The 27,132-nt window shown below is 35.1% G+C and overlaps 1 protein-coding gene across 1 annotated transcript in view; it reads right to left on the bottom strand.

Moving 5' to 3' along the window:
- Positions 1-27,132, bottom strand: part of LOC117105183 (zonadhesin-like) — a gene marked incomplete at its 3' end in the record, with an annotated part of 51,551 nt that overhangs the window by 14,902 nt on the left and 9,517 nt on the right. The window contains exons 7-33 of the mRNA XM_033246252.1: positions 22,484-22,597; positions 20,458-20,673; positions 20,221-20,360; positions 17,128-17,247; positions 16,593-16,772; positions 14,438-14,588; positions 13,308-13,490; positions 12,825-13,030; positions 12,202-12,379; positions 11,393-11,617; positions 11,061-11,174; positions 10,642-10,755; positions 9,867-9,980; positions 9,275-9,483; positions 8,765-8,869; positions 7,869-8,063; positions 7,106-7,268; positions 6,724-6,903; positions 6,152-6,354; positions 5,651-5,831; positions 5,037-5,258; positions 4,657-4,767; positions 4,151-4,264; positions 2,593-2,709; positions 2,174-2,287; positions 1,600-1,917; positions 11-319 (exon numbers count right to left, since the gene is read on the bottom strand). Of these exons, the coding sequence (XP_033102143.1) occupies positions 11-319; positions 1,600-1,917; positions 2,174-2,287; positions 2,593-2,709; positions 4,151-4,264; positions 4,657-4,767; positions 5,037-5,258; positions 5,651-5,831; positions 6,152-6,354; positions 6,724-6,903; positions 7,106-7,268; positions 7,869-8,063; positions 8,765-8,869; positions 9,275-9,483; positions 9,867-9,980; positions 10,642-10,755; positions 11,061-11,174; positions 11,393-11,617; positions 12,202-12,379; positions 12,825-13,030; positions 13,308-13,490; positions 14,438-14,588; positions 16,593-16,772; positions 17,128-17,247; positions 20,221-20,360; positions 20,458-20,673; positions 22,484-22,597 (4,596 nt within the window). The remainder of the gene's footprint in view (positions 1-10; positions 320-1,599; positions 1,918-2,173; positions 2,288-2,592; positions 2,710-4,150; positions 4,265-4,656; positions 4,768-5,036; positions 5,259-5,650; positions 5,832-6,151; positions 6,355-6,723; positions 6,904-7,105; positions 7,269-7,868; positions 8,064-8,764; positions 8,870-9,274; positions 9,484-9,866; positions 9,981-10,641; positions 10,756-11,060; positions 11,175-11,392; positions 11,618-12,201; positions 12,380-12,824; positions 13,031-13,307; positions 13,491-14,437; positions 14,589-16,592; positions 16,773-17,127; positions 17,248-20,220; positions 20,361-20,457; positions 20,674-22,483; positions 22,598-27,132) is intronic.

Below are 27,132 nucleotides of genomic sequence, written 5' to 3'. Positions count from 1 at the left end.
GGCTACATACGTATTTCGCAGTTAGGTCCTTGCCGGTCAGGTTCACATGTATGGAAACGTGAAATAAGACTTCGAAACGTAGTACTGCCTACGGTAACATTAATAATGACTTCATAGTAACGGTGACCAAAAAGAGATGAAATAACGCTGAATTGTTGACCACTGTCATCTAACTCCCTTCCAACATTCCAGGTTTCCTTCCCGTATTCCCGATACAGAATCTGCGTAAATGTAGAACTGACTTCAGTTGACCACCTCACAGATAATGATGTTGGCGTCGATAAAGATATAACTAGGTCATAGATTCCATTTCTTTCATCTAAACAGAAAGAAAGATATTATGTTAGGTCATAATGAACAAATTGAAATTAAACATTTGAATGGAATAAAACAATTTTTAAAGCACTATAGATATATAAAAAATAGAAAGTGCTAGTAGTTAGTATCAACAAAATTTATTTTAGTCATGATGACCCCACATGTTCTGTACTAATAATGTGCAAATAAACTATTGCAAATTAACATTTATCTACGCATGTAGGCCTAATAATATTGACTTACTTAATTATTATGATGAAAATGAACAAATTAAAAACAATGCAATTAATCGTATACAGGCTGCCTATTAACAACACCGCCCTCTAGCCAGTCCACAATTACCCACACTACCAATTTGTCAACAGCCACTACAAAACACAGCGTAGCCGCCATACAAGCATGTCAGCTCATCAAACCAGCCATTGTACAGTCTTTCATACAATGGTTATGTAAAATATACAACAATAATTTACCATAATCATAGTATTTCCCTAAAAAATACTGTTCTTTAGAAATTCAGTTTCTACATCAGACCAAATATGCGGTAACAAATAAACATACCCGTGTACATTTCCTCCAAATTCACGGGGAAAATGTGTTAATCACTGGAATAGCTGTATCATAACATTGCGGGAAGGCCAAGGAAGGCAATAGATGGCGCTATTTAAATTTCTCTACCAGCGACAGGTCTGTAGAATCGATTTATTGTTGGTGTTCTCCAATTGGATTCTGTCCAAATTCCCCACCCTTACGCTAGTATTATTATAGATTATCATAATATAGAAATGTATACTATACCTTTTTGCAAGAGATGGGCCTGACAATGTTTTTGTTATTACTTTTGATTATTGGATTAGGGGAAGTATTCCTCTTCTCATATTTAATGTCCACAGACTAATACTTTCAATGCCATAACGTTTTAGTGTACACAATTATTCTGTGGGTGTTTGGGACAGCGTAAGTGTCTAAATTTACAGCTAAGCTTCGAACCCCCCCTCTTGCACAAGAGTGAGAGCCCAAACCACGGTGTCAACTGCTCCAAAACATCGGAGACATAAAGTAAAACCTTGAATATTATAAGCCAAACGAGCTTAATCACGAGAAGACGCCCATTTCAAAAAGAAGCCGCCTGTTGTCACAGAATACATCATTCATTCAGCATAGTAGGAATTACAATAACCTACAAAATTATCAGACAAATCTCATTCCCAGAAGTCGCAAACTTGGGAAACGCAATTGTCACCCAAAGGACGCACGGCCTCAGATATAGAAAGTACTTACCCATGCTACAATTCAGGGATCCAAATCCAGTGCTGCATGTCTGCACAACCATGACGTCACTTATCCCTATAGTCTCGGTCTCAGTTCTCTGCATTTGCACTCTGACGTCATACATAGTACTTTCTCTCAAATTCAAAAGCACATACAGAAATTGTTGTCTACTGGTATACGGCTCATCGATCCAATCAGAACCATTACTTCTTTCAGAAGTATGGTTACGGTATTGAACTTTGAACCAATCAACATCAATCTCCACTGACCAACCAATTGTAAACGATGTACTCCAGACCTGAATCAGTTCTAAGTCTGGTGCGTCACCTCAAATAATAAAAATAAAAGAAAACTTGTTAATGGCTAGCTAGTGGTGCTTAGAATAAACATTATAATACAATATTAAAATAAACAAGAACAAGTAAAAATAAAACATTAGGTATATTAGCATCAAGGTGCAAAATAATTATAAAACGAAAACAAAATATAGGGAGTGTACTGTGTGTTGAATTCTTAAAAAATACAACGAAAAGATGCTCGTTGTTATGATATTTTAAACATGAATGTTATAAAAACTACTTACTTTCTGAACAGGTGGTTCCAATGAATCCGATTTCACAAGTACACGTGTAGCTATTGGTTCCGTCGTTACACCGCGCTCCATTCTGACAAGGGTCGCTGTAGCATTCGTTAAAATCTTTAATGAAAATAGAAAGATAACGAATACATCGTCAGCAGCAGTATTAGTAGCAGTAGCAAGCTCGGGTTCAAGGGGCTCATTCGACCCGAGCCCCTAAATTTGTAGAAAACCATTAAATTACATTCATATCACATTTAAGACCGAAAGTGCCATTTCCGACCATCAGAGGTGCTATAGCCATAATAAAATGTGGTGGTGGTGGTGGTCGCAGCAGCAGCTGTAGTAGCAGCAGCAGCAGTAGTATGCCTAGTATAAGTAGAGGATAGCACGCGTAGCGTCGTCACACAATGGTTACTCTTTACCTTGTTCACATCTGTCACCGTAAAACCCATCAGGACATTCACAAAAGTATATATTCTGTGCCACGGTATTGCAGATTCCGCCGTTCATACATGGGTTACTTGCACACGGCGAAGTATCTGTAAATTCATATCAAAAACAAGAGTAACGAAAGTCATCAACTAATTGAGGCATGCTGTGGCAAAATGGCTAATTTGTAGCAAAAATGGAAATTCAAGTTATTGGTATTTTCAGATACCTGAGTATGTGATCATTAAAATGAGGAGTCATTCGTTGAAATTGGACATTTCAAGCCTAAGTTATTGGAAAGTGAAAGTACAGTACTCTTAGAATCAAGATAAACACGATTTTTAGTTGTTTGTGCATACACTGTTTAATAGAATGAAATATCAAAATAACATTAAATAAACAATTTCTTGACTACTTCCAGAACTAATACTTTGGTACATGATTAATAAGGCATTAAACTGTTGATCTATAGTGAAAAACAAATTTGGATTTTTAGGCAATATTTTGAGGTTCCGATATTTTACAGCTCATTTACTCAATACAGGCCTGTGCGACAACTTAACCATTTCGTCACGACAATGACATGCCTCAATTTGGTGCTTTCTGATAGTGAATTGGGCATAGTACACCGGTAAACAATATAATGCCAAATATCGACTAAAATCATATTTTAAGGTTATATTCATTATAATACAAATTGCGATAATTACATTAGAAGGCCTACTAATGATTTTTTTTTTTTAGAAATAGTAGGTTAGGACGGGTGTTACCATCATTAATGATGAGACGCGATCATAATAATTTTCATAATATTAATAAGCCATGAAATACTTGCAACTAATATCTAAGCATGTCCGGCAAAAAAAATGTCAGCATGTAGTTCAAACTCTCGACCAATAAGTTAAAAACCTGAACCGAAATTGCAGCGCCAAACCGAATATGGACCTTAAAGCTTGGTTTCCATAAAAATCACTACACGCTATCGCCGACTTAATTGGCGATGCTGATTGATCAGTTGAATGAGGGAGTGTTCCCGATAGCGTCAGGGACAGCTACGCAGTGCAAGAATTGCAGTAAAAATGCCGTAACGACTGAGTAGCGATTGTATAGAAACCAAGCTTGACGGAGTACCAATAAAAGTGAACCAGACCAGTCAGAACAGGGCTAGGAATGCGTGCTTGTCCTACAACACATGGTTTGTCCAACGAACACACATGTTTACATACGCTTATTTGTTGTAGGACCTTACCATCGATATCCAAATGGAGGGGCTTAGCAGAATGATTCATCATAGTAAAAGAACTTAAATAGCAGAAGAATGAGTTCTTCCACGTATCTGTTAATGGAACATCCGTCATCCCACGAGGGGGGTAAAATGTGACCACCTGACTAAGTAGACAAACTACAGGAAACGAACGAATCTGAGCGGCGATATATATTGATATATTGTAAAATTGCTCTCCGTTCTTCACAAAGCATTTTGACCGGACGTTCCAATCTATCGCGTAGCTGCTCTATCTTCTGCTATTTACCATCTTTGATTATAGTTACCTGTTTGACATTGGGTGCCGACGAAACCTGGCTGGCACTGACACAGGTAGTACTCTTCAAAGTCAAAACATGTGCCACCATTTAAACATGGAGATGATTTACAAAAATCAATGTCTTAAGAAAGAAAGAAAAAAATAACATGAAACTTGGATAAAAAAAAATTGTAAGCGGTAAATACAAAATACTTATTTTCATACAACTGAAAAAGAGTCGATACGACTATAACATCTTATATATATATATATATATATATATATATATATAGATTAAAAGGCAAAATACTGGAAAACAACAATGCTGTGGGAAACAATGGCTGGATCTCAGTAGAGATACAAAAATGATGAGCAACAGCTAATATATATATATATACATATATATATATAATATATATTTATTATATATATTATATATTACATATTATACATACATTATGTCTAAGAATATATATATGTATATATATATTTATAAATATATATGTATATGTATGTGCGCGTTATATAACATACCTATTTCGCAATTTGTACCCTCATGACCATATTCACATGTGCATTTATAGCCATTAACCTGGTCCGTGCAGTTACCCCTTCCACAAGGTGAAGACGAGCATTCGTTTATATCTGAAAAACCAACCAAAAAACTTCTTTTATCATGTCGATAAATGATTTACTTAAGAAAGCAATGGTTTAATTTGACGGTTTTGAAGTATATTGTTTGCGACATGAATAACTTTTGGTGAATAATCAGGGTTTGTCCTTCTAATCAATCTAATGTAAACTTATGTTATTGTCAACAAAAAGATGTTACACACGTGTAACATTAATGTTATATTTCAAACACAAACTGGTGTCTTAAATAACTTCAGGTTCAGTAAAATCAGGTTTCTTACTAGTTTCACATACGACACCTTCATATCCCGGAAGACAACTACAAACGAATTTGTTATCTCCATCCTTGCAATTTGCTCCATTTTGACAAGGATTGCTAAAGCATTCGTCTCTATTTTGGCAGTTGACACCTATCCAGCCATCTTCACATCTACAAGTATATTTGTTCTCTTGATTGAGACATGTTCCGTTCGCGCATGGGCTGCTTAAGCATTCATTAATATCTGTTGATAGATTTTTGTAAAATGATTAAATACATTTCTACGTAAAAAACAGTTTAACATTGATCTTCATTATAATTTGCTAAAAACAGCAAATTATAAACAGGTAGTTCTACTATTTTACTTAAAAGAAATTTTAAAAGTATTTGTTAATATAATATGTTTGTTATGATTCTTCTGACATTTACATACTTACTTTGAATTTTGATATTTATGTCAGAATTATAATACTATAATTCACTTATTGTACGCTTATTTTCAACCATTAGCCTAATACTCATCTGTTGCTTTTGCGCAACATCCAAATCTACAGTATAGTGTCAGAAGTAGAAATACAAATAGGCCTTGGTATTTACATCATTAGTTTTGTAGCCATCTATTATTTGCATATTCACCTGTGCAGTTAAGTCCCCGCATAAGTGTGTGATATCCATTACGACAGATGCACTCATACGCGTTGTTCTGAATCCCACAATCTGCGTTCTCGTCACATGTGACGTCTTCACAATATGTATACCCACCTTCCATACATTCGCACAGTTCATTACATCCTTCGGTATAGACAAAACTTCCAATCTGTCATAAATAACAATCATCATAGTAAACAAATCTTATTAATTTACACAAGTTTCAGCTATTTCAAATAACATAGGAAAATCTAGAAATTTGGAGAGTTTGATTAAATTGTATCACATGGTATGTATTTTGTATCTTAGTCATATATATGATGTGCTACAACAATCCAGTGTATAGTGACTTTGTAGTAGAAAATAAACTATGAACGAATTAATATATTTGACTGTAATATTTTGGAATGTTATTTATTCATTTTCACAACCTTTAACTTGTTGATTATAATTATTTAATATTGAATAATTCTAATAATATAAACTCACGGCGTAATAGAAACCGCCAATTTGACACCCGCACGTTGAAGAATCTACGCACACGTTACCATCCAAAACAAATCCGCTTTTGCACTCGCATCCTTCAACACAAACCTCCTCACATGTGCGATTTACGTCATGGTAATTGACGCAAGTTGCTGGGCATGCATCCGCACAGGCGGAGTAGCTACTGTTCTTTGGACATGTCAACGCTGTAAAACATAATCCAATTAAAGAGCTTCAGTTACGGGTAAACTATGTGGCGGGGATCCCACTCCAAACGTCTTCAAAGAGAAAAGTTTTCAGAATGGTTCCACCTAAAACTAGTTTAAAAATTTTTTAAGGAGATGCAGAAAAAATACAATTAGGATTGCTGTCTCGTGTTTAACTTTGGGTGGAAGAATCCATGTTATGAGTATATTATTATTCTGTAATATCATTATATCTTTGGCCGTTGTTCCTTGGTGACGCTTCAAACCGTTCAACAAATTAGTACACTTGAAAAGTATACTAATGACGTCATCAATAGGATTTATGTCAGGCCGGGAATGTACCCACTGATAAAAATTGTGAATACATACGACAAAACGTTGCATTTCTCCATTGCTCTACTTCTGCATAGAGATTCTTGCATGACTGGGTGTAGGTGGCTGCCATATCACAAAACGTTGGATCGATGTTGGGCTCGGCGCAGAAATCATACACGCATGCACGGTAGAATGGATCAGGGTCTACTTTGGCATGGCATGCTGCAAATGGACCTAGAATATTGAGTTTGTAACAAGAATAGAAATCAATAACTTGCTTCTGGTCTACAAAAGTATACAATGTGTATATATTATGCCACAAAATATATACTGCTTTAAATTTACAAATACGTACAGTACCTACATAAATCATTAATAATGTTATTAGGATTGGAACTCATTCATATTACGAATAGAACCAGAATATGCACTTTACCGTTTGGATCTGAAAGAATACCACAAGTTTCCTTGCCAGTTGTAACAACTTCTACTGTAGTGGAAGAACTTGAACATGGGTCGACCTCCTGACTCTGTGGTATGCAGGTAGTGTCACTAGGATCTGAAACCCAACTATTACCAAAGGCAGCTTCATTGGATACCTTCGATAACAGAAAAAATGACATCGGTGAGCATATACTAGAATAAAATAGCCTAATGTTAATGGTAATTAGCAGACAGTAGTTAAATCACACCAACTTAAATTATGCTTAAGGAGGACGAGTCGTCCACAAGTTTCCTTGCCAGTTTTGACAACTTCTACTCAGTGGACTCTGTTGCAGTGGACGAGTCGTCCACAAGTTTCCTTGCCAGTTTGTAACAACTTCTACTCTGTAAGCCACTGGACGAGTCGTCCAATGAAGCTGGTGAAGCTTATAATTTAGGACATTCATTACTTTATGCTAACGTATTTTTTTTAGTATGTGGCTTGAGGAATAGAGATGATTTTTGAGGGAAAAAAAGTGGTTTCACATTAACCACAACATATATACATTGTAATACAAACTGAACCATATTTGGAATAAGTGAATAATAGAAACTGCTGTCAACGAAAAACTAATTTTATTCTATCTTATGGGGCCATGAGGGCGTACTATGAGTATTTTGTATGTTGTATTTTAGCTAGGCCTATGTTAGGCCTATTCTTAAATCCCGTTTTTTTTTTGTTTTTTTTTTGGTTATTTATTCTGCTAAATTCTAACAAGTAATTTATCAAATAGAAATGATAATATTACATATGTTCCATCTGGGGTAAGAAACTCGTCCTCCTTTGCTCCATCACCGTTGTAATTTCCACACAAACCACAAGTCTTGTTCTTAAACACAGCCTCGACACGAACATCGACTCGACTATCTCCATCCCACCGAACATAAATTCCAATGTCAGACTGCACTTGCTGTAAAAGAATGGAGATGTTAGCATTGCTAAATAAATGACTGTACCCACAGTGTCACTGAGTACTAGGTTCAATTCCATTTCTACTTTTGATTATGTTTTAGTAAATAAATAGGCCTACGCACCACCTTTCAAAAATATACCTTTAAATTGCTAGATGGCCTCCACATACATAATAATATTTTTGTATGTTATTAAAAAAATTATGTAAAGATTTACACATTGGCCTATTTGTACAACTGTACAGACAAATTTAACGTAATTCTTGCCAAACAAACCCATATATTTCTTTTAATTCTTCTTCAACGAATCAGGGTTTTTGTTCGTATTATAGCACTTGTAAGTCATTATAAATACTTTTTATATTTAACAATATTAAATTTGACTTTTTCTTGTTTTACTTTGTTGAGAAAGGATTTCAATAAGCACATTTTTTGATGACAGTTTTTAAGTTTTATTGTTTTTCTCCACTGCGTCGGGTTTACTGGTATATTTATTTAATATTTATTTTATATAGTTCTATTATAATTCAAAAATATTGAATATAAATAATTTTTACCGATTGATATGTTTATTATTCTTTAATATAAAAAAAAATTTAAAGTCAGTAAACAAATAAAAACAACCATAACTGTAATAATATAATCAATAAAAAAAGGCAATTCCCAAGTAGGCCTATTGCGTAATAAAAAAAGTACTTACAACGTATATTCCGCTAAAAAACACTCGAATTCCTCTCCGTTCTCCAGGCGGATCTATAGTAACGTCATTGACACTTACGGTCCTGCCTTGACCAAGCCGAATTATCTGAAACATTTTGCACAAAGCTAGTGCTACTTTACATATTTTTCTAAATTATTTTATCATATTAGTAGATTTTTATGACGCAAACAATATTTTCGACTTGTTATTAATTATTGATACTATTTTGCTTGTGATTTACATGTTTATTTGGTACCTGATCAGTATTTATCTTAATACCCCTACCCTCGACGTAAGTGTCAGCCTCGAGTCGATTCATTCGTTCATCGAGTATTTATTCATTAACTGATCTAGGCCTATATATCCGTCTTTTCTAAACAATTGCTTTTTTGTCGTTGTCATCGTCATCGTTATCGTCATTTGACAATAAGTTAATCGTACACACATTTTTGAGAAAAATAAATTACACATACATTCTAGATTTGTAGAATTTTATAAGGTATACCATACCGTGTCATTAATTGTAATCGTCACTTCCTTGGTGTAGGTTACCAAATCACTAGCACTGCGCTTCTCATTTTCAGCTTCCACGATAAACTTTGGTGTAACGCTGAAACAATCTTTGGCTAAAACGTATTTACAGCTCCCTTGAAAATCGTGCCAAAGGTCATCGAATGTCTTGTAATGGGGATCACCGGTTGCAAAACAGACACCGTATTCTGGGGTATCAACAAGTAATTATCTATAACTATCTATCAATGTGGACTCAAATATTGCAAGTTTTCTTCGCATACATACATGTGTTTACGGTGCTACGCCAAACCTAATTTGAATATAGGTCTACGTATGTATATACCTTCTTAAGTGAAATCAATTTTTAATGTATTAGGCCTATACATTAACTATGATATTCTTTTTTCTATAGTTATTGCATTCCACAAAAACCTACGTGGTCGTTACAAGTTTTAAATGTGTTTGTTTCACTCTGGGCTCTGTTTAGTTATTCATCAGACAACAGTGCCAGTTTCGTTTCTTCATTAAACAAATGAAAGCCAAACAAACAACATTTTACATTGTGACAATACAATATCAACATTCTTACCTGTCTGACAATGTCTTCCCATGAACCCTTTTGCGCACGAACATGCGTAGTAATCAATCATGTTATTGCACGTTCCATTATTTAAACATGGCGAACTCAGGCATGGGTTTATCTCTAAAAGTATTAACAAGTAAAATATTTTTTTTTTTTTTACAATCAATGATAGTTCGAACATATGTACATCACCCCATGAGTGAAATAATGGCTATGTTCTCACACGGCAGCTAACGGTTAGCAGGATCCGGATCCTGCTAAACGTTAGCTGCCATGCGTCCATACGAGAAAATCCCGATACGGATACCAAGAATAATGATGATCGAATCACTGGCCAATAAGAAACTGGAAATTGTAAACGCGTACGTGTGATTGGTTAATGATAGAAACGCACTCACTTGCTAACCGATAGCGTTTGCTAACCGATAGCGCTTGCTAACCGTTAGCGGTATCCAGATACCGCTAACGGTTAGCGCTAACCGATCGGGCGTTCTCACACAGGTGCTAACGGTTAGCGCTAACGGTTAGCTCCCGATCCGGACACTAGGGCTCTCGTGAGAACCAGGCTAATGTGTAGTTTAGTTATACGGATTGTGTAGTTACATACAGCATGGGTCACACACGTTACACTCAACACCCAGATTTTATATTGCATTAAGCGCTATTAAATGGTTCGATTTGTGTATTTCCTACGATTGGTCTATTAGTAGGTCTTTCTCATCTTATGCAACATAAAAACTTCTCTATCATGAAATATTAGTTTGAATAATCGTGCACTCACCTTCGTCACAATTCGTACCCATAAAACCATACGCACATGTACAATTATAGCCATTTTCTCCAGAAACGCATTGTCCATCATTCTGACATGGGTTGCTGAAGCAAATATCGTCCACTATAATTGTAAAAAAAACGTACGTAAGTTTATACGTTTTATTTTACTTTCTGCACTTAAATTTAAAGGCCATGTGCATATGGTATTAGAATAAACAGACCTATCAAAATAAACAAGCATTTATGACGACAGTATTCAAGGCAAGGTAAATATAGGCCTAGGCCTATTACTTACAAATTCTCACTGGGCCTATATATGCAAGAACTTATTTAAGTGAGTGCAAACCCAATATATGGAGTTGAAACTAGAGGACTGGTTATCACTTAACCTCAAAATTTAGTTAAAAAATAAAAGTGGACCATCACCTATGTCACATGTGGTTCCTGATGTCCCTTGTACGCACGTGCATTCGAAATCATTCACCATGTCAACACACGTGGCCCCATTTTGACACGGGGAATTTGCGCATTCGTCAATATCTGTGAGGAATTAATTAACTTAACATTAGATTGTGTAAAAGTAAATAGTTATACCACAATTTCGTTCTAGAACCTTGAATGCCTTAACTCATTTAGCTTTTCTTGAATGCATCATTTTTATATTCAACATTTCGTATTTATTATAATATAAAATTAGGGCTTCATCGATTTAAGCGTAATCTCATTAATGATGGGGTTTTTAATTGTGCATTTCTTACCTATTTCACATTCATTACCGGTATAGCCAGGGACACATAAACAGCTGTAGGTAGTACCGTTGACCACTTCACACATAGCCCCATTTTGACATGGATTACTCTCACAACCTACGTAGTTATTACAATTGTAGCCTCCCCAGCCCTCGTCACAGTTACATGCGTAGGAGTTCAGAAGATTTTGACAAGTTCCGTACACACACGGGTCACTTAGGCATTCATTGATGTCTACAAAAAAAATATATCATTAAACATATCACATTCATATCCTCATATGTGAAAATATAGTGTCCAGTAATGGGGCTGTCTCTTATACACATCTAGGGGGGTGGTGGGGGGGGGGGGCGAGGTCCCCGACGAGGGGTCAGATTTCCCCGACGAAACCAAAGTGGGCGTGGTCGAGCTTCGATTAAACGGTTACGAAAGTTGTCCTGGGGCCTGGGGGCGAAGCTCCCGAAAGTTTTGACAATTTAGGGGTTTCAAATGCTTATTTAATCGATTTTAGAGTCCAATAATATGTAGAAAATACATATAATTTGTTTTTCTGCCCGACGAATTGTGCTTTTTTCTCGGAAAGAAAGTGATTCCAGTATTCGTGGCTCAAAGTTACTGATTACTTACTAGAATTTCAATTGATTCCCAACGCAGTACCTTTGCTCAGTGGGTAGAACCTCACCATTTTTCCTAAATATCAGGTTTTCTCCCAGTTTGTTATTTTCAAGATTGTTAAATCACGATGAATCAGTCTCGTCGTTGTTTGTTTTATGTTTTATTTCTATATTCAACAAGTTGGCCTATAACTGTTTTCTTACCTTCACAGGTTACACCGTCACCCCTATAACCAGCTCTACAGTGGCATCCGTATTCGCCGTCACTGTTAGCGCCACAATACGCGGCGTCGTCACAAGTAAGATCAGACTTGCTTAACTGATTGTCGCCCAGACATACATCTTTCGAGAAACACGAAGGATTGTATATGGTTTCGTTCACCTGAAGAAAAAGAAATCAGTAAGAAACGTGAATTCCTATTGTTCATTACAGTAGGATTGCTATATTGCATGTTACAGAAGGGCAGACCTATGGAAACCTTTACACTTATCAACTTATAAGAAACAACTAACCATGATCGTTATAGAAGAACCATAGAGAACATTGTATTGATGCATTATTGTATTTATTAACATAATTGCAGCTTATATGGTGTATAACATTATAAATTTGCTTGTCTATGAATGATTTGACTTTGACTAATACTTCGCAACACTTCAACTTTAAGTCAAACATAACAATCAAGGGGAAACGGACTGTCAAGACGAATAGCCTGTTCAAGATCAATTGAAAGGAAATAATCTTGCCTCACTTAAGTCGACAATATGCTATAAAAAAATAGATTGATATCGGTTAATCATTAAAAATAGGTCTATACATCACTCACTGAATAGTAGAAGTTGTCAACGAAACATCCACACTGATGATCCTGGACACACTGTAAGCCATCAAGGACCATCCCTTCTGGACATTCACATGTCTCGTAGCAAGATTCGTCACAGATTGAAGACTGTCCGACTAAAATATCTACACAGGTCTGTTGGCAGGTATTGCTACACCAGTTGTAGTTAGTGCCGCCTGAGCAATGGACACCTTTAAATAAAGCCAGTAGAAATAACGATGGTTATTTAACATAAACTTGTACTATTGCATTTTTCCAAGACTGGGTGTTACAATAATTTTCAACGGCATGGGTCTAAGTCTTCAGAAGTCACCTTGGGCGACGGATGTATACCGCTTCAGGGCTTGAATGTAAATTGGAAATGGCAATAATTGCTATAACTTTTAATTCTATAAATATTGGTTATTTTCACCAAAAAAAAAACAAACTCTTTTTTAAAATTACGAAGACAGTGGTAGGCCGACTTACTGCAGATGGATTCGTTTCTCCAGTTTCCTACCGAAGCTCCGCGATCATAACAACTTTGTGCGTAGAATTCAATCACGTGACAGCTGGATTCATCTGAGTCAACGTGTGGAGAACAACTATCAAGTATACACGCCAAGTAGAAATTTTCTGGCGGGAGTGTGTCGTGACATCGTTGAAATTGCCCTAAGTAATAACAATGCTCAAGTTAAGTAGTAATATTTTGTACATGAACATTTATTTTTGTACATGAACATTTCAATAATATTCAAGATTTTATTGTATAGTTAGCAGAGAAAATTTCAGTCAGTCTAGCTAAGAGTAAGAAACTCAGCAATATTGTGTGATTGAGATTTGAAACTAAGACAACGATTTTTTTTAATTAAAAAAAAATCAAACCACGATAATAAAAATTTAACAATGCTCATGTCAGTTTATTTTAACTTGTATTGCGATTATGTCTATTTTTTGTTAATTATTCATTCATTTTTTTTTCTCTTTCGTGGGGTCGTCCCACTTTTATACAAAATACACATTACATTCACTGTATGGTGTTTGCCGGACTCTAATACTAATTAGCTATGTAAGTTGGATCATCCTCTGCAAAGATCATACAAAGTAAATTTGAAAACTTATCCAACAAAAATTAGTTCGTGTACGTGTATATGTATGGCTTGGTGCTATATTTAAATGTTCCTTTATTATATTATGTTTATTTCAACTGTTTATTTGGCTTTCAAATTTGAAGAGAACATTGTATCTCAGTAGTTTCGTGCTGTGTTCATTTTACAGTAGATGAAAATAAAATAAAACAATTAAATTATATTGTTTTATTTGTTGAAAAAAAAAATTGAATTTTTACTGGGACCTGGAGTGCTGGGCCCCGTGGCATCAATAGTGCAGCGCAAGTACCGACACGTAACGGATACATTTTCCCTTACCCCGCAAATCTCTCATGTGAGGGTTATAGAAGGAGCTAAGTGACCACAATTAAAAAAAGAGTTTTTACAGGAATATTCAGCGTATTAGCTTGAACTTTACCACTCAATCACATGCTCAGCTCTTATTAAAGACATAAAAGTGATAACATTAGGCCCTACAGGCATAATATTAGGTCCACATCATTGTCATACCGTTCGGATCCTTGATCATCCAACAGGTTTGGTTGACTTTTTGGTAACCAATTGAACTTTCGTCACATGTATCGACGATTGGTTGTGCCGGTTCGCATCCTTCATTAGTAGCCCACATATCTCCAAATATGTGCGCATTTTCATTTCCTACCTACAAACAAAATATAACGAAATTATCCAGACCTACTGAAACATACCGATGATATGTAGTATCTCTCAACTCTGATCGAAAGGATGTTTCCCAAGATTTCGCATATTATGTAGCCTATGACACAATGATAGGCTAGGGCTACATCAGTATGTAGAAAATGACAATTTATCTCCAGAACATGGACGATATCAGGCCTGTATCCAGCTTTTTGAATGGGGGGTGCGTTTTGCGAGCGCAGCGAGCAACCAGGCTGGGGGCCAGACGGCCGCCCAGGGCCCCCGGTCGGGGTCCAGGGGCCGAAGGCCCCCGAAAAATTTGCTTTCTTACGTCTTACTAGACTAATTTGAAGGCATTTTATCATGTTAATCTCTATATGTCCGTGAACACAGCGAAAGGGCCTATCAAAAATTACCAGTGGAGGACATGGAGAAACAAGCAAATTGTTTCCCAAATGAAAAATACTACTGTATAAATTCGTAACCATTACGAATAAAAATTCAAAATCAATTCTGCTTTTAAATGAATAATAGCAAAGTTTGATATAAAGCGACTGTAAATGAGCTGATTCAAACAACTAGAAGCATTTGAAACAAATTAATCAACATTTTTATTCTTGGCATCGACAGAAAACATATACAGAGGTATAAGCATAATTATACTGTATGTATACGCTATCTATCCATTGAACCCATGACGGGGTATACTGTATTAAAGGATCATCATGATACGAGTAACGTTGTACGTTTTAATAGCAACATCACTTACATTTTTTTATAAGAGCACATTTTATAAGAAGAATGAGGCTGTCGAAATTGCGGAAAATTAAGAACAAAATAAGAATAAGTTAATGCTAAGTTAAAATGCCACAAGTGAGTTTTTTATTTTTTAGTAGTAGTAGAAAAACCATTACGACAGGAACGATAATACTTGTCTAAACCGGGTGTCATTATAGAATTTTGACTTCATTGCTATACACTGACATACCGGCTGGTAGTTAGGGGAAGATACACCTAGACGATAACGTGCATATAACGTGTGTATGTTTGTTGTGTTATGTTGCTGGCTGTACAAAAGATTGCGCGTGTGGAGTCAGCGCTCTAATATTCTTATTGTAACTCATTTGTACATTCATACAATCTTAATACTGTACTGTTATGTGATTCATTTTATAATGATTCTGGGAACAAGGTCACATTTTTTTTAATAATTAGTGGAAGTTTTTCGATTTGGGGGGAGGGGGTGCGTGCACCCAACGCACCCCCCCCACCCCTGGATACGGGCCTGTGATATAGGCCATTAACTCAACAGGTTTCCAGTGATAGAACGAAGGAAATGTGTCATGTTTCTTACTGGGTACAATGTTTCGTGAGCCAATGAGGTTTTCTGGGTTCCATGATATCTGTCATGCATTGGCAGCGTTTCCATTCCGTTGTGATACGGTCAGTAGCTTGCAACCAGTGGTTGAACATCTGCTGCAGCAGCATGGTGCAGCATGTACGTGGCTGATGGCACCGCTACCACGTGTGCTCAGATCAGGCTCTTAACTAAGATCACGTGATGGCGATGGCATCAGCTATGTAATCTGTTGTACGTTACAGGGGCTGACATTTGTGTTATTATTATCGCTGCTGACACAATCCCTGGACCGTTTGAAGTCGAATAAATAAATGAAATGAAAATGAAGCGCTCTTAGCTAGAATTATTTGGTATTTCAGAAATCTAACAAGTATCTGATGTCTAGCAGGCTCATATATTATGATCTTGGCTCAAACTATTATTGGCGCTGAACAGCATCCAAGACAAGACTAAAAAGCATATCACGATTTAGTATCGAAGAGACAAATTAATAGGAAATGTAAAGTGGTGGCGCCTGTCGGACCCCCATCCCCTTAACCATCCCATTAATAGAAGCAAATCATTTAGAAAAAGCAACTCGGACGTTGGATCGACCCCTCGTCGGCGATTCTAACTATTCATTTACAAACGCTTGCTATACAAACTTACAACAGAACCATTTTGTAATCGAAGATCGTTTTCTGGAACATCGTCGAAGTTTCCACAAAGACCGCATGTTGAATTGCTGTAGAGAGAATATGGTAAACGGACCTCTATCGTTTGTTCGCCATCCCATCGTACGTGAAAACGGGTATTAACACCTTGGTCCAATACATCTGCTGTAACTTGCTGTTAAACAACAACAAGGTAAGGTTAAATTGAATACTCAGAAAAACAACTGTATGCCTATTCCTAATAAGTATAGGCCTATATTTGCATACATAAAAGATTTTGAATACACAATTGAAGTAAAAAATAATATATAATTGAAACATGCCATTAATTAATAATAACGATAAATGATAAACTAGAAATAGTAATATTATATAGTAGAATACTGTAGTTATTGTCCTAAAAATGAAAAAAAAACTCTGAGTGTTATCTTTCATCGAGTAGGCCTAAATGATGTAAAATTATTATTTCCATACACTGAAAAACACTTCAATTTTACACGTTCATGAAAATTGTTTGTCGACGCACGTACCACGAATAATCCAACAGTTTCAATTTTAAGTCCGTTAATTGGTTCTGCTGGGAGAGTCACTCGCCGCCCCTCTACGAATACAACCCGATCAGCTTTTAGTGCAATCATTAAATCCAACGTCTGAAAAATAAACAACCAATAATCATTGCAAGAGATCATAGCGCGGAGTAATGCTTTGAACATCAAATCAAAAGATCTACTTCATTATTTTCCACCCATGAAGTTAATGCCTGCCATAGGAAAGTGAATTAGTCTGTACAGGTTCAGGCAACCGGGCGGAAATACATTCCCATAGACCTATTAGTGGAGTTCCATATATAAAAAATATGGAGTCCGTGAGATTTTTATGTTCAAAGCTAGATTTTGGTATTTTTGGATACCGCAGTATACCTATGTAGAATCCATTTTTGAGGGGGGGGGGGATTTTTTTTTCGATTCCATCTTTGAGGCCATATTGGATTTCAAGATGACTGACGTAAAACATCAAACATCCAACAACACAAACGCAAAGGTAATGTATACACTGATGAATTAATTCCATTATACCTTTACCAAATAATGCATATTTATGGAGATATATGCCAATAAATAAAGTCACATGACCACAAAAATTTTAAAGGTAAAACAAACTCACTACTAGTTGTCATGTTTGGTATCACTGGAAATTTCTCCCAATGCTGAATAATGTTTTACAGTACATAAATATCAGAAAATGAGTAGTTTTATATATGTACCGGTATATATTATATACATGCAGTTATTCGGGAACCTGACACGCAGCTATAACTTATAACTTCCTATTAGTTAAACTTGTCGTATAGCAGATCATAAAATAGGCTTATATGTGGGGCATAGATAGCGGTATGTAGGCCCTACAACTCTTATTTTGGGAAATATACTACAAATGACGCTATGTTTGGTGACATGGGATGGTATCCCCAATAGTGCGTCAGATGCAGTCTATAGCTAGATTGTGGAGCCGTCTTTCAAAACTAAATGAAGACCGGTATTCAAGTAAAGCCTTTCGTTGGTCCCAACATTTAGAATATAACAATGTAAAAAACTGGTGTCATAAATTTAAATTGCTGTTCTCCAAAATGGACTGTAAACAAATTCTAAATGAGACGCAAAACAAGCAAATATTCGTAATTTGGTAAGTCATCCTCATAGCGCAGCTAAATTGTTTCGTAGAAAACCGTTGGAAAGAAGCCATTTTAAGTGATCGCAGAAAGAAACCAAATTCGCGCAATAAGCTGCGCACTTATCATTCATTTAAATACATTTATGGCACAGCTGTTATGTAACCACTTTTCAAGAAGAAATGTAATTGGCGAGCGTTAGCCCTCTTTCGGTCAGGTTGCATAACAATATACCGGTTGATGATAGAAAATGCAGTCTGTGCAACTTGAACAATATAGAAAATAAATAAGATACAGATCCCACCTGTACGATTATATTTTTCAACCCATCCTTTGCAGATTTAACCTTTAATGACAAATTCAATTTTTTAATGAGCGATGGCAACCACTGTTATAGGGTAGCTAAATTTGCCTACCAAATCCTCTCCTTACGACTGTCTATTGTGTTTAAGTAAATCATATTTAAGAAATGTTTGTATATTTTGTTTTTAAAACATTTTAATCGTGTTTTGCACTAATTTTAAAAATGTCCTGTATTTCACTCATAACCCTGAATTGGCTGGTCTCTGTGCCAGTCAGTACAAATGAATGGGTTCTGTTTCTGTCTTCTTTCTTTCTTTCTGGCAACATTTTAAAATGCTACTAGTGGCAAACTGCTGGACCGATTTATTAAATTGGGATCAAATGTATATATGGGTCATTAGGGTAAAAAAAAGGGAAAAAAAGACTAATTCTCTCACAAATAACATAGCACAGTCTTGTCCTTTGTATAAGTCATTGGTATAAGGCAGATTCTATAGGGTGTTCAGGGATTTTGCGTCAAAAGTCATTAAGGGGTAATCTTGATTTTTTTTTCTGTCGACATTTCAAAACGCTACTAGTGCCAAACGGTTGTGCAGATTTCAACCAAACCTGGTCAGTATAACCGGTGGCGCTTCCCGTGTGAAAAATGAGTAAAAGACTTCTTTATTTAACACCGAGGGCCACATCCAAACTGTTATGTTTTCAGTACGCTTCCAAAAACCTTCATGCACTGCTTTTATAACGCTTTATGCTCAGATTTAATATTAATTTTTACAGACGATCGGTGTCGGGCCTTAAAAAAACAAAGCCTGTTCTAGCCAAAAAATTATGGTTGGCAGGCTGCACTCATAGGTTTTGAATTCATTTTCGTGGGCCGCAAAAAAACACTTTGCCCAGCTGTTTACTTTAGGCTTATGAGCTCATCGTGTGTGTACATTAGCATTACAAATTACAAACGCTTATTCTTAGAGTACAATATTATATTCCCAGTGGATAGGGTGGTTCAGCAATGTCTAACAACAGAAAGATCAACATTGAATGCACTCAGGACTAATCAGAAATAAGTGATTCCCGTTCCCTAAAAACACAACTTAAATCTTGGTTTCATTAAAATCGCTACACTGTCGCTACAGTGTTTTCAGTGCAATCGTTGTACTGCGTAACAGTTCCCGACGCAATCGGGAAGGCTCCCCGATTCGACCAACCAATCAGCATCACCGAAAACCGTCGGGGATAGCGTGTAGCGATTGTATGGAAACTAAGCTATACTGTGCATCCAATAAGTTAAGCACATACAATTATGATTCCTATCAGTATAGACAGTATATACATATAATCGTATCAAACGGAAAGGTAAAGAACGCATTTTTAGCTCAAAACTGAATAGCTACAGGAGACAAGGTACCGTAATAATAAACATAATATGCATAATAGTAATCAAATGGTAATGTTAATCAAAGGGCCTGGGTTTTAATGTCGATGGGGACAATACTTTTTTTTTTCAAACCACCATCTAACGCCATATTTAAATATTTCTTTATGTGCTAAATTGATCGAAACAATATAATGAGGTTAATGGTTACATGTTCAGTGTATGAACCAGTGACATTCGTTCCCCGCTCCTTATCTTTCCTAAGGTTTCAACAATTACAGCGTAAAAGGGAAAAGGCGGTTTGGCGCAACGATTTCCATTCAGGTTTTGAAACTCGTTGTCGAGGGATCGAACCACACTACACGCTGCCCATTCTCCGCCGGCCATGATTAGTAACCACAGCTTGCACTGTTGAAAGGCTGAAACACGTACGTAGTACGTTGTGGAAAAACACGGGTTTTGTGGGACAATCGCATATTTCGTCCCTGTTCCGGTTAGTCAGTTGTTAAAGTGTACTTACCGATAGATATAATGTTATGATGACTTCTTCAGTGTATGAACCAGTGACATTCGTCTTATCAGAATTAATGACGTCAACTTGAAAGGTTGGTGATGTTGATGCAGTACATCCGTCTTTCACCAATACGTACTTACAGACCCCTTGAAATTGGTACCAGTGGCGATCGAATGTCACGTAGTGGGGGTCACCAGTTGCATAGCAAATACTCGCAGCTTTTACAAAATAAATGAGAAAATCACGATCATAATATAAAACAAAACGTTATGCTTTTTAAATACATTTCTCATTACAAATGCATTTTTTAAGTGTTGTTGTAAAGACACTTATGTAATTTGAGTAAAACTGTTTTAAGTTGGTAATTTTATTTATGCTATATTAAATTTATCTGTACTCTATTTCATATTAATGTTTACATTTTAGAGCGAAATTTATATATTTGTATCTTATAGATTTAATATATTTTATTAATTTAATTGTATCGTTTTATTGTATTAGCGCTTCCTATGTTTTCGTCGCAAGTATGTCAATTTTCGGATTTGTATTTTTTTTTATATGAGTTTGACAATAAAGATTATACACATGAAGCACAATGAAAATTAATACCATTGTTATGTTTATTATTATCATATTCATTCCTCCTTAGTGGGACTCCACTTTAAATCATCGTAAATTCTGAGCCTACCTCCATGCTCTAATCACTTAGAGAAAAGAGAGTAGTTAAAACATAAAAAGAGACCATAAATTCTCAAACAGAATAACCTTAATTGGGTGCTTTTAAATGCTATTAATTATACTGTAAGCTTGTTTTATAGACAAAAATAAGACGATGAGGTTGATGATTATACTTTGGTATTGGCAGAGAAAAAAAGAAACTCCCAGTGGGAGCGTGTGTCTATGCGCTATACTGCCTTACTGTATAATGTTTATATACAAGTATCCACATCATGGGATTCGGTTATCAGGAAATGCGTGGTGTTGTATTTTTTTTAAAATGTCTTTTGTACATTATAAGGCAGTTAAGATGAAACTTGACCCATCATGCAACTCCACTGGATTTAACTTTTCCGTCATCTTTAACTGCCAGATCATACCATCAATGATACCGAGTATTTAGTAGAAAGCATTTTATTAGATAGGCCAGCTACGCTTCATTAAACAAGCAGTCCCAAGACTCTTTACACTTTCCTTTACACGCGGAAATATTCGAGGAAATATTTTGTACGTGTTAATATCAACCTATTATCCCATTGATTATTAAAAGGTACGAAATATAGATAGGTACAATGTATGGAGAGATTACAGAAGTGTATGAATAACCTGAAATCATGTATCAATATCAACAAGTACAATATACAATTACCTTAACCTAGTTTTAAACGTAATAATACACTTTTGTATCAGAATCTCTCGTGTAATGTACCGTACGTAGTTTCAAATTATGAAAAAGCTACAGAAATATTGTGTAGTGTAATTGATACGAATAAAGGTAAGTCCTAAAGGAATGGCAGGAACTTGTATTGAAATTACTAAATGTGTGTCACAGGGGCCTCCAGTTCATTTGGTCAATTTGGGCAAAGAATACGACTCCGGGCCAACGTTCCCAATTCAGCCAGATTTTCTCTCCCCCCCCCCCCACCTTTAAAAAATTTGGAATGAAGACGTTCAAAGCTATAAACAGGCCGATACAGAAGGAGATCAACATTTTGTGACCGGCATCAATGGGGATGTTAGTAGATTTTATTGTCCTACCAATAACTCATTACACTCTGGAATCTAAAATTATTTTGGGGGGTCTTCGGTGTGTATAATTAACAATAAATCACATTATTAAAAGTTGATGGGTCCATAGTGTTAACTCCATGATGGGTCAAACATATGTTTAATGTGGTAGATCTGTTTAAGTGGGTTAGTATATAGGCCCCTGCATCTATTTCATGTTGTCTAATAAATATTCAATTAACGTATGTTTATTAATTTTAAATGTTAGTTAATTATCAATTATTATTATTAGCACGTTCTTACCTTCCTGGCAGATATCTCCAAGAAAGTGAGTAGGGCAGGTACACGTAAAGTAGTCGAAGTAATTATTGCAACTGCCTCCGTTCATGCAAGGGTCAGAGCGACAAGCATCTTTTTCTGTTTAAAAAATATATTTAATATAATAAGACTTTCAAATCATTCATTTATTTGAACATTTACTTATACACGCATTAGTATTAAAACACACGCATTGCAATTAAAGGTATACGGTATTAATGTCAAGAACAGCTAAAGTAATTAAAAACAATGGCGTAAGAAAAAACAGCTGTTTTATATTATGAAATTATAATTTTATAACAGCTCGCTGACTTGAAGAGGACAATGAATAAATTATACGACACAAAACCAATAAGATGACATTTTAAACAGTTAAATTTACAAAAAAATTATATATGTTCTACTTTATTTGAAGGAGTATTCCGTTTCGGAACAGGGTAATTAGTTGGTTTATCCAGATAAGTATTCACGAAATTCAACGACTGGTGGGCCGAACAATCGGTTTTTGCACGGCTGGCGTACCTTACCTATCATCCTTTTATCTCATCGCCAGCCGCTCAAGTTTTTCATTCATTTTGTTTCCTCTACCAAGTATTTTTGAGGTTATTAGGTCCAAACTCATCTACATCTTCCTTAGTCATGCTTGCTGTGTATTTTTTTTTAAAGAATAATTCCGAACTTATTTTATCTTTAGGATATACGTACTGATCTATCGTAAAACAACCTCGAATACAAACCCAATGGGCTAAATAATATTTAGAAGAAACCCATCTCGAATTAAAGTCCCCTCCTTAGTTTGCAAAGTAGCCTAAAAAAGAAGCCCATTTCGAAAATAACCCCATCGGCTTCTTTCAAAATAGCATGGGCTATTTTCCGAGCTAGTACAGTACATACATTGGACATTAATTTCAAAGCAAAAAAATTAATTAAAAACACGCTTGGTTTATATAGTAGTTTAGGTGATTTGATACCGGTAAATACACTCCATGATACAGATTGGTGTTACATTGGCCCTTCATTGTTTTATAGTAGTAATTCCCAAAATTTACAGCATTGATTTTAAAAGGAAGCCACCCCCCCCCCACCACCCACCCTCGTTACTTTGCAAAAGTAGCCTCCAAAAGGAGCCCATCTCGACAAAAAGCCCATCAAATTTTGCAAAAAAAAAAAAACCAAAAAAAAACAAAAAAACCCAGGGCTTTATTTCGAGGTTTTACGGTATTTTGCTGGTAGATTATTGGGTCATCATTGATAGAGCACAACAATTACTTTTTTATACTTGATGACGTCAAAATAAGAAATAGAATTTCAATGGTAAGTCTATCGAAATAGTTACATAAGGTGGTGCTAGTGCGTTTTAATTCGGTTAAATTACAACATAAATGTCGTCCTATTTATGAACATGTGGTGAATTGATGTCAGGTAGGCGTATGTCTACATAAACACTATAGAAAATCAAGCCAATTCTTTACTTAAGGTGGGCAAGGAAGCTATATTAGTGTGTACTAATCGAGTAAAAGCTAATGTTGGTTTTGTAACTAAAACCACTTGTATTGTATATCTAGAAAGTTCAAGTATAGATGATAACACTATCATATCTTACTAGTCGATAGTGATATTTATATGTAGGCCCATGGAGGAAACAAAAATTAATATAACCAATTGATATTGCAACAAAGTAAATATCCTACTAAAATGTGCGGTTAAGTTTGATATAAAACTGATCGGAATTCCATTTTATCTATGTTCAATTTACCTAACTAATTACTGAATACTTATTTATGATTTCACTTGTATGCTGTTGCTAAGGTGTGTAACATCAAACAGCGTTACCGTAGGAAAACTTTGTGGGACATGCACGTATTCTTAGCTTTTAAATAACATGTTGTGATTGGTTAACTCAAAGTTTGATACTTCGGCAGGGGAAGTAAGTTTAGTACTACTGCATACAATGTATTGAATGCAGTGCTAATTTTAGTTTATTTTTCACTTAGTTACTGTTATACAGAACACTGATTTAGGAAATTTAATACAATATGGCTATATTACATAAAACCATTTCATTTTACTTCGTCATTAAATGTTGTATTTCATTGTTACAAATATAAAAAATGGGGAGACATAGATTATTAAACTGTGGATTACCGATGTGTGTACTCATTACTTAGCCTGGAATAGATCACATTAGAAGAAATGAAATAATATAATTCATCATAATATAATATAATATAATATAATAGGCCTATAATGTAATATAGTAGACTGTATATAGAAATATAATTATCATATTACATATATATATTATATATTATAATAGAGCCTATAACACGACGTGATATAATAATATAATAGACCTAATATGATGTAGTGTGATGCAGGCAATATTTATTTTAATTAATTAATTAATTTCATTTACAGTTTGTTTCATTCCATCCAACAGCGTAAACGCCAACAGTAAATACAATACAATTTAAAAATCACAAAAAAAGAAAGGCAAAAAAAAACCAAAAAAAAAAAAAACATTCATAAAATATTTGAAAATAGTACAATAAACATTCATGATTAAAACAATTAACAATAATTACTAAAATTATATAGGAAGATCATTATAATAAAAATTCAATTGATTAAATATATTTCCAAATGACTCGTTATGAACTAAAAATCAATTAAGAGGTTCGTGAAAAATATAAATTGTTTGTAACAGAAATATATAGAGAAAAGTCTACTGATAAAACCAATTTTAGTCAAAGATTGTAGGCTTAATTATTATATTCTTGGGCTCAATTTCGAAATATTTAAGTTTATTGAATCATCAGTATGTTATGACAACGACTACATTCTAGTTGATTATGTGATACTTTTGTTTGCACACGGTTTACCTCCATACTAAATACTAGTTCCTATATAGAGAGAGTTGCGACATGAGCGGTTCAGGTCACGTCAGAGCCATATAATATGAAGAGTTGCGACATTCCGCTCCTTGGTTTGCGAAAGTCACGTGGTACACACCGTCCATTTTGTGTCATAATCTTCCCGATGAACACATGCAAAATATATCAGTTACGTACATTGCATATTAATTTCACACACTTAATTGGGTTTACAATTATATTTTATAATTAACGTCACTTAGTATGGACAGCGTATTAGAATTCATATATAATCGAATATTTGCGAGCGTGTGTGCTCGCGTAAATTCCGTAAATTCCGTCCTCTCGTAAATTATTTTAATGAATTAGAATTTTTTTCAATTATCGTTAATTCGCCACATTTTAATTAACGAAGACTGAAGACCCGACGTATTTCTTTGGTTTTAATTGTTTTTAATAGTTATATATATAACCGAGCCGCATAGCTTGTATTCCACTATTTGCATTCACACCTTGGCTGTGTATATATTGCCTTGGTTTGGCTCTGTAATCATTAGTAGTCGTGGGACTAGTTTGAGGCCCTGCCTAAGCTGGTCGAACGTTTCGTTTGGGTCTTTTTCATTCATTCAAAATGGTATATTTATTCAAAATTCAAAATTCAAATTAAGACATAAAACATAGTAGCCATAAGGCTGAATTGCGAATTATGTTAACAATTAAAACCATTAAAAAAATCAAACAGCAAAGATAAAAAAAAAAAACAAGTACATCAAAAAAGAGAAAAATATTGCATAAGGATCGATATTCTATCCAATTCGTCATTATTATTATTATTGTTATTATTATTACTATTAATTTATTTAGTTATGAATACAAATATAAAAAAGATCAAAAACATCATAACAAGTAGATCAAAAAAATAGAAAAAAAGGATTGCACAAAGATCGAAAATTGTCATTATTATTATAATTATTATTATTGCCATTATTATTATAGTTAAGAAAAGTAATACAAATCAAAAAGGACATCATAACAAAAACATCAAAAAGAGAAAAAAGATTGCACCAAGGTCAAAACATAATCATTATCGTTACAATTAAGAATATTATAATCAATATTATTGTCATTGTTATTTATTATCCTTATTATTATAACTGTAATTAAGGATTGTCATTAAAAATATCAAGAAACATAACAAATGAGAAAATCACAAACATCAGAGAAAAATTACAATATAGAAAAATACATAGAATAAATTGCACAGGGACCAAAAAGGAAGGCAAAGGGGAGGGGGAAGCACTGAACCGCAAAAGGGCAATAGCATGCACCAAACCCCCAGGGGGAGAAGATAGTTATTAATTATTAATCATTGGAGTTAATTAAGTTAACAAGGTATGGTAAAGGGCTGTTTTTATATCTTTTCGTTCTACGACGAGGTATAGTAAATTTAGTATTGCACCTAGTATTATAGGAGTTGACCCTTGGGGGAGGGAGCAAGTCATGAAGTTTAGAATACGGATGAACAAGGGTTTTTGCAAAGGAAACGCATAGGTTATGTCGTCTATCAGACAATTTGTCCAATTGGAATTGGGATAGTGCGTCGTCATACGACAAAAAATTAATACCCAGGATGATTCTACATGCCCTCTTTTGGACTCGCTCGATGCGGGAATCCCAAAGTTGTGTAAGTCCACAATTCCACACAGGAACTGCATATTCTAAAATAGGACGGACTGTACTAATGTAAACAGTGATAAGGTC

The sequence above is a fragment of the Anneissia japonica genome, unplaced genomic scaffold (assembly GCF_011630105.1).
Source record: "Anneissia japonica isolate Jap-2015-1 unplaced genomic scaffold, ASM1163010v1 scaffold287776_len302883_cov198, whole genome shotgun sequence".
In the NCBI taxonomy this organism is placed as follows: domain Eukaryota; kingdom Metazoa; phylum Echinodermata; class Crinoidea; order Comatulida; family Comatulidae; genus Anneissia; species Anneissia japonica.
Note: the sequence above shows the minus strand (reverse complement) of the source record. Positions and strands in the feature narration are given on the sequence as shown.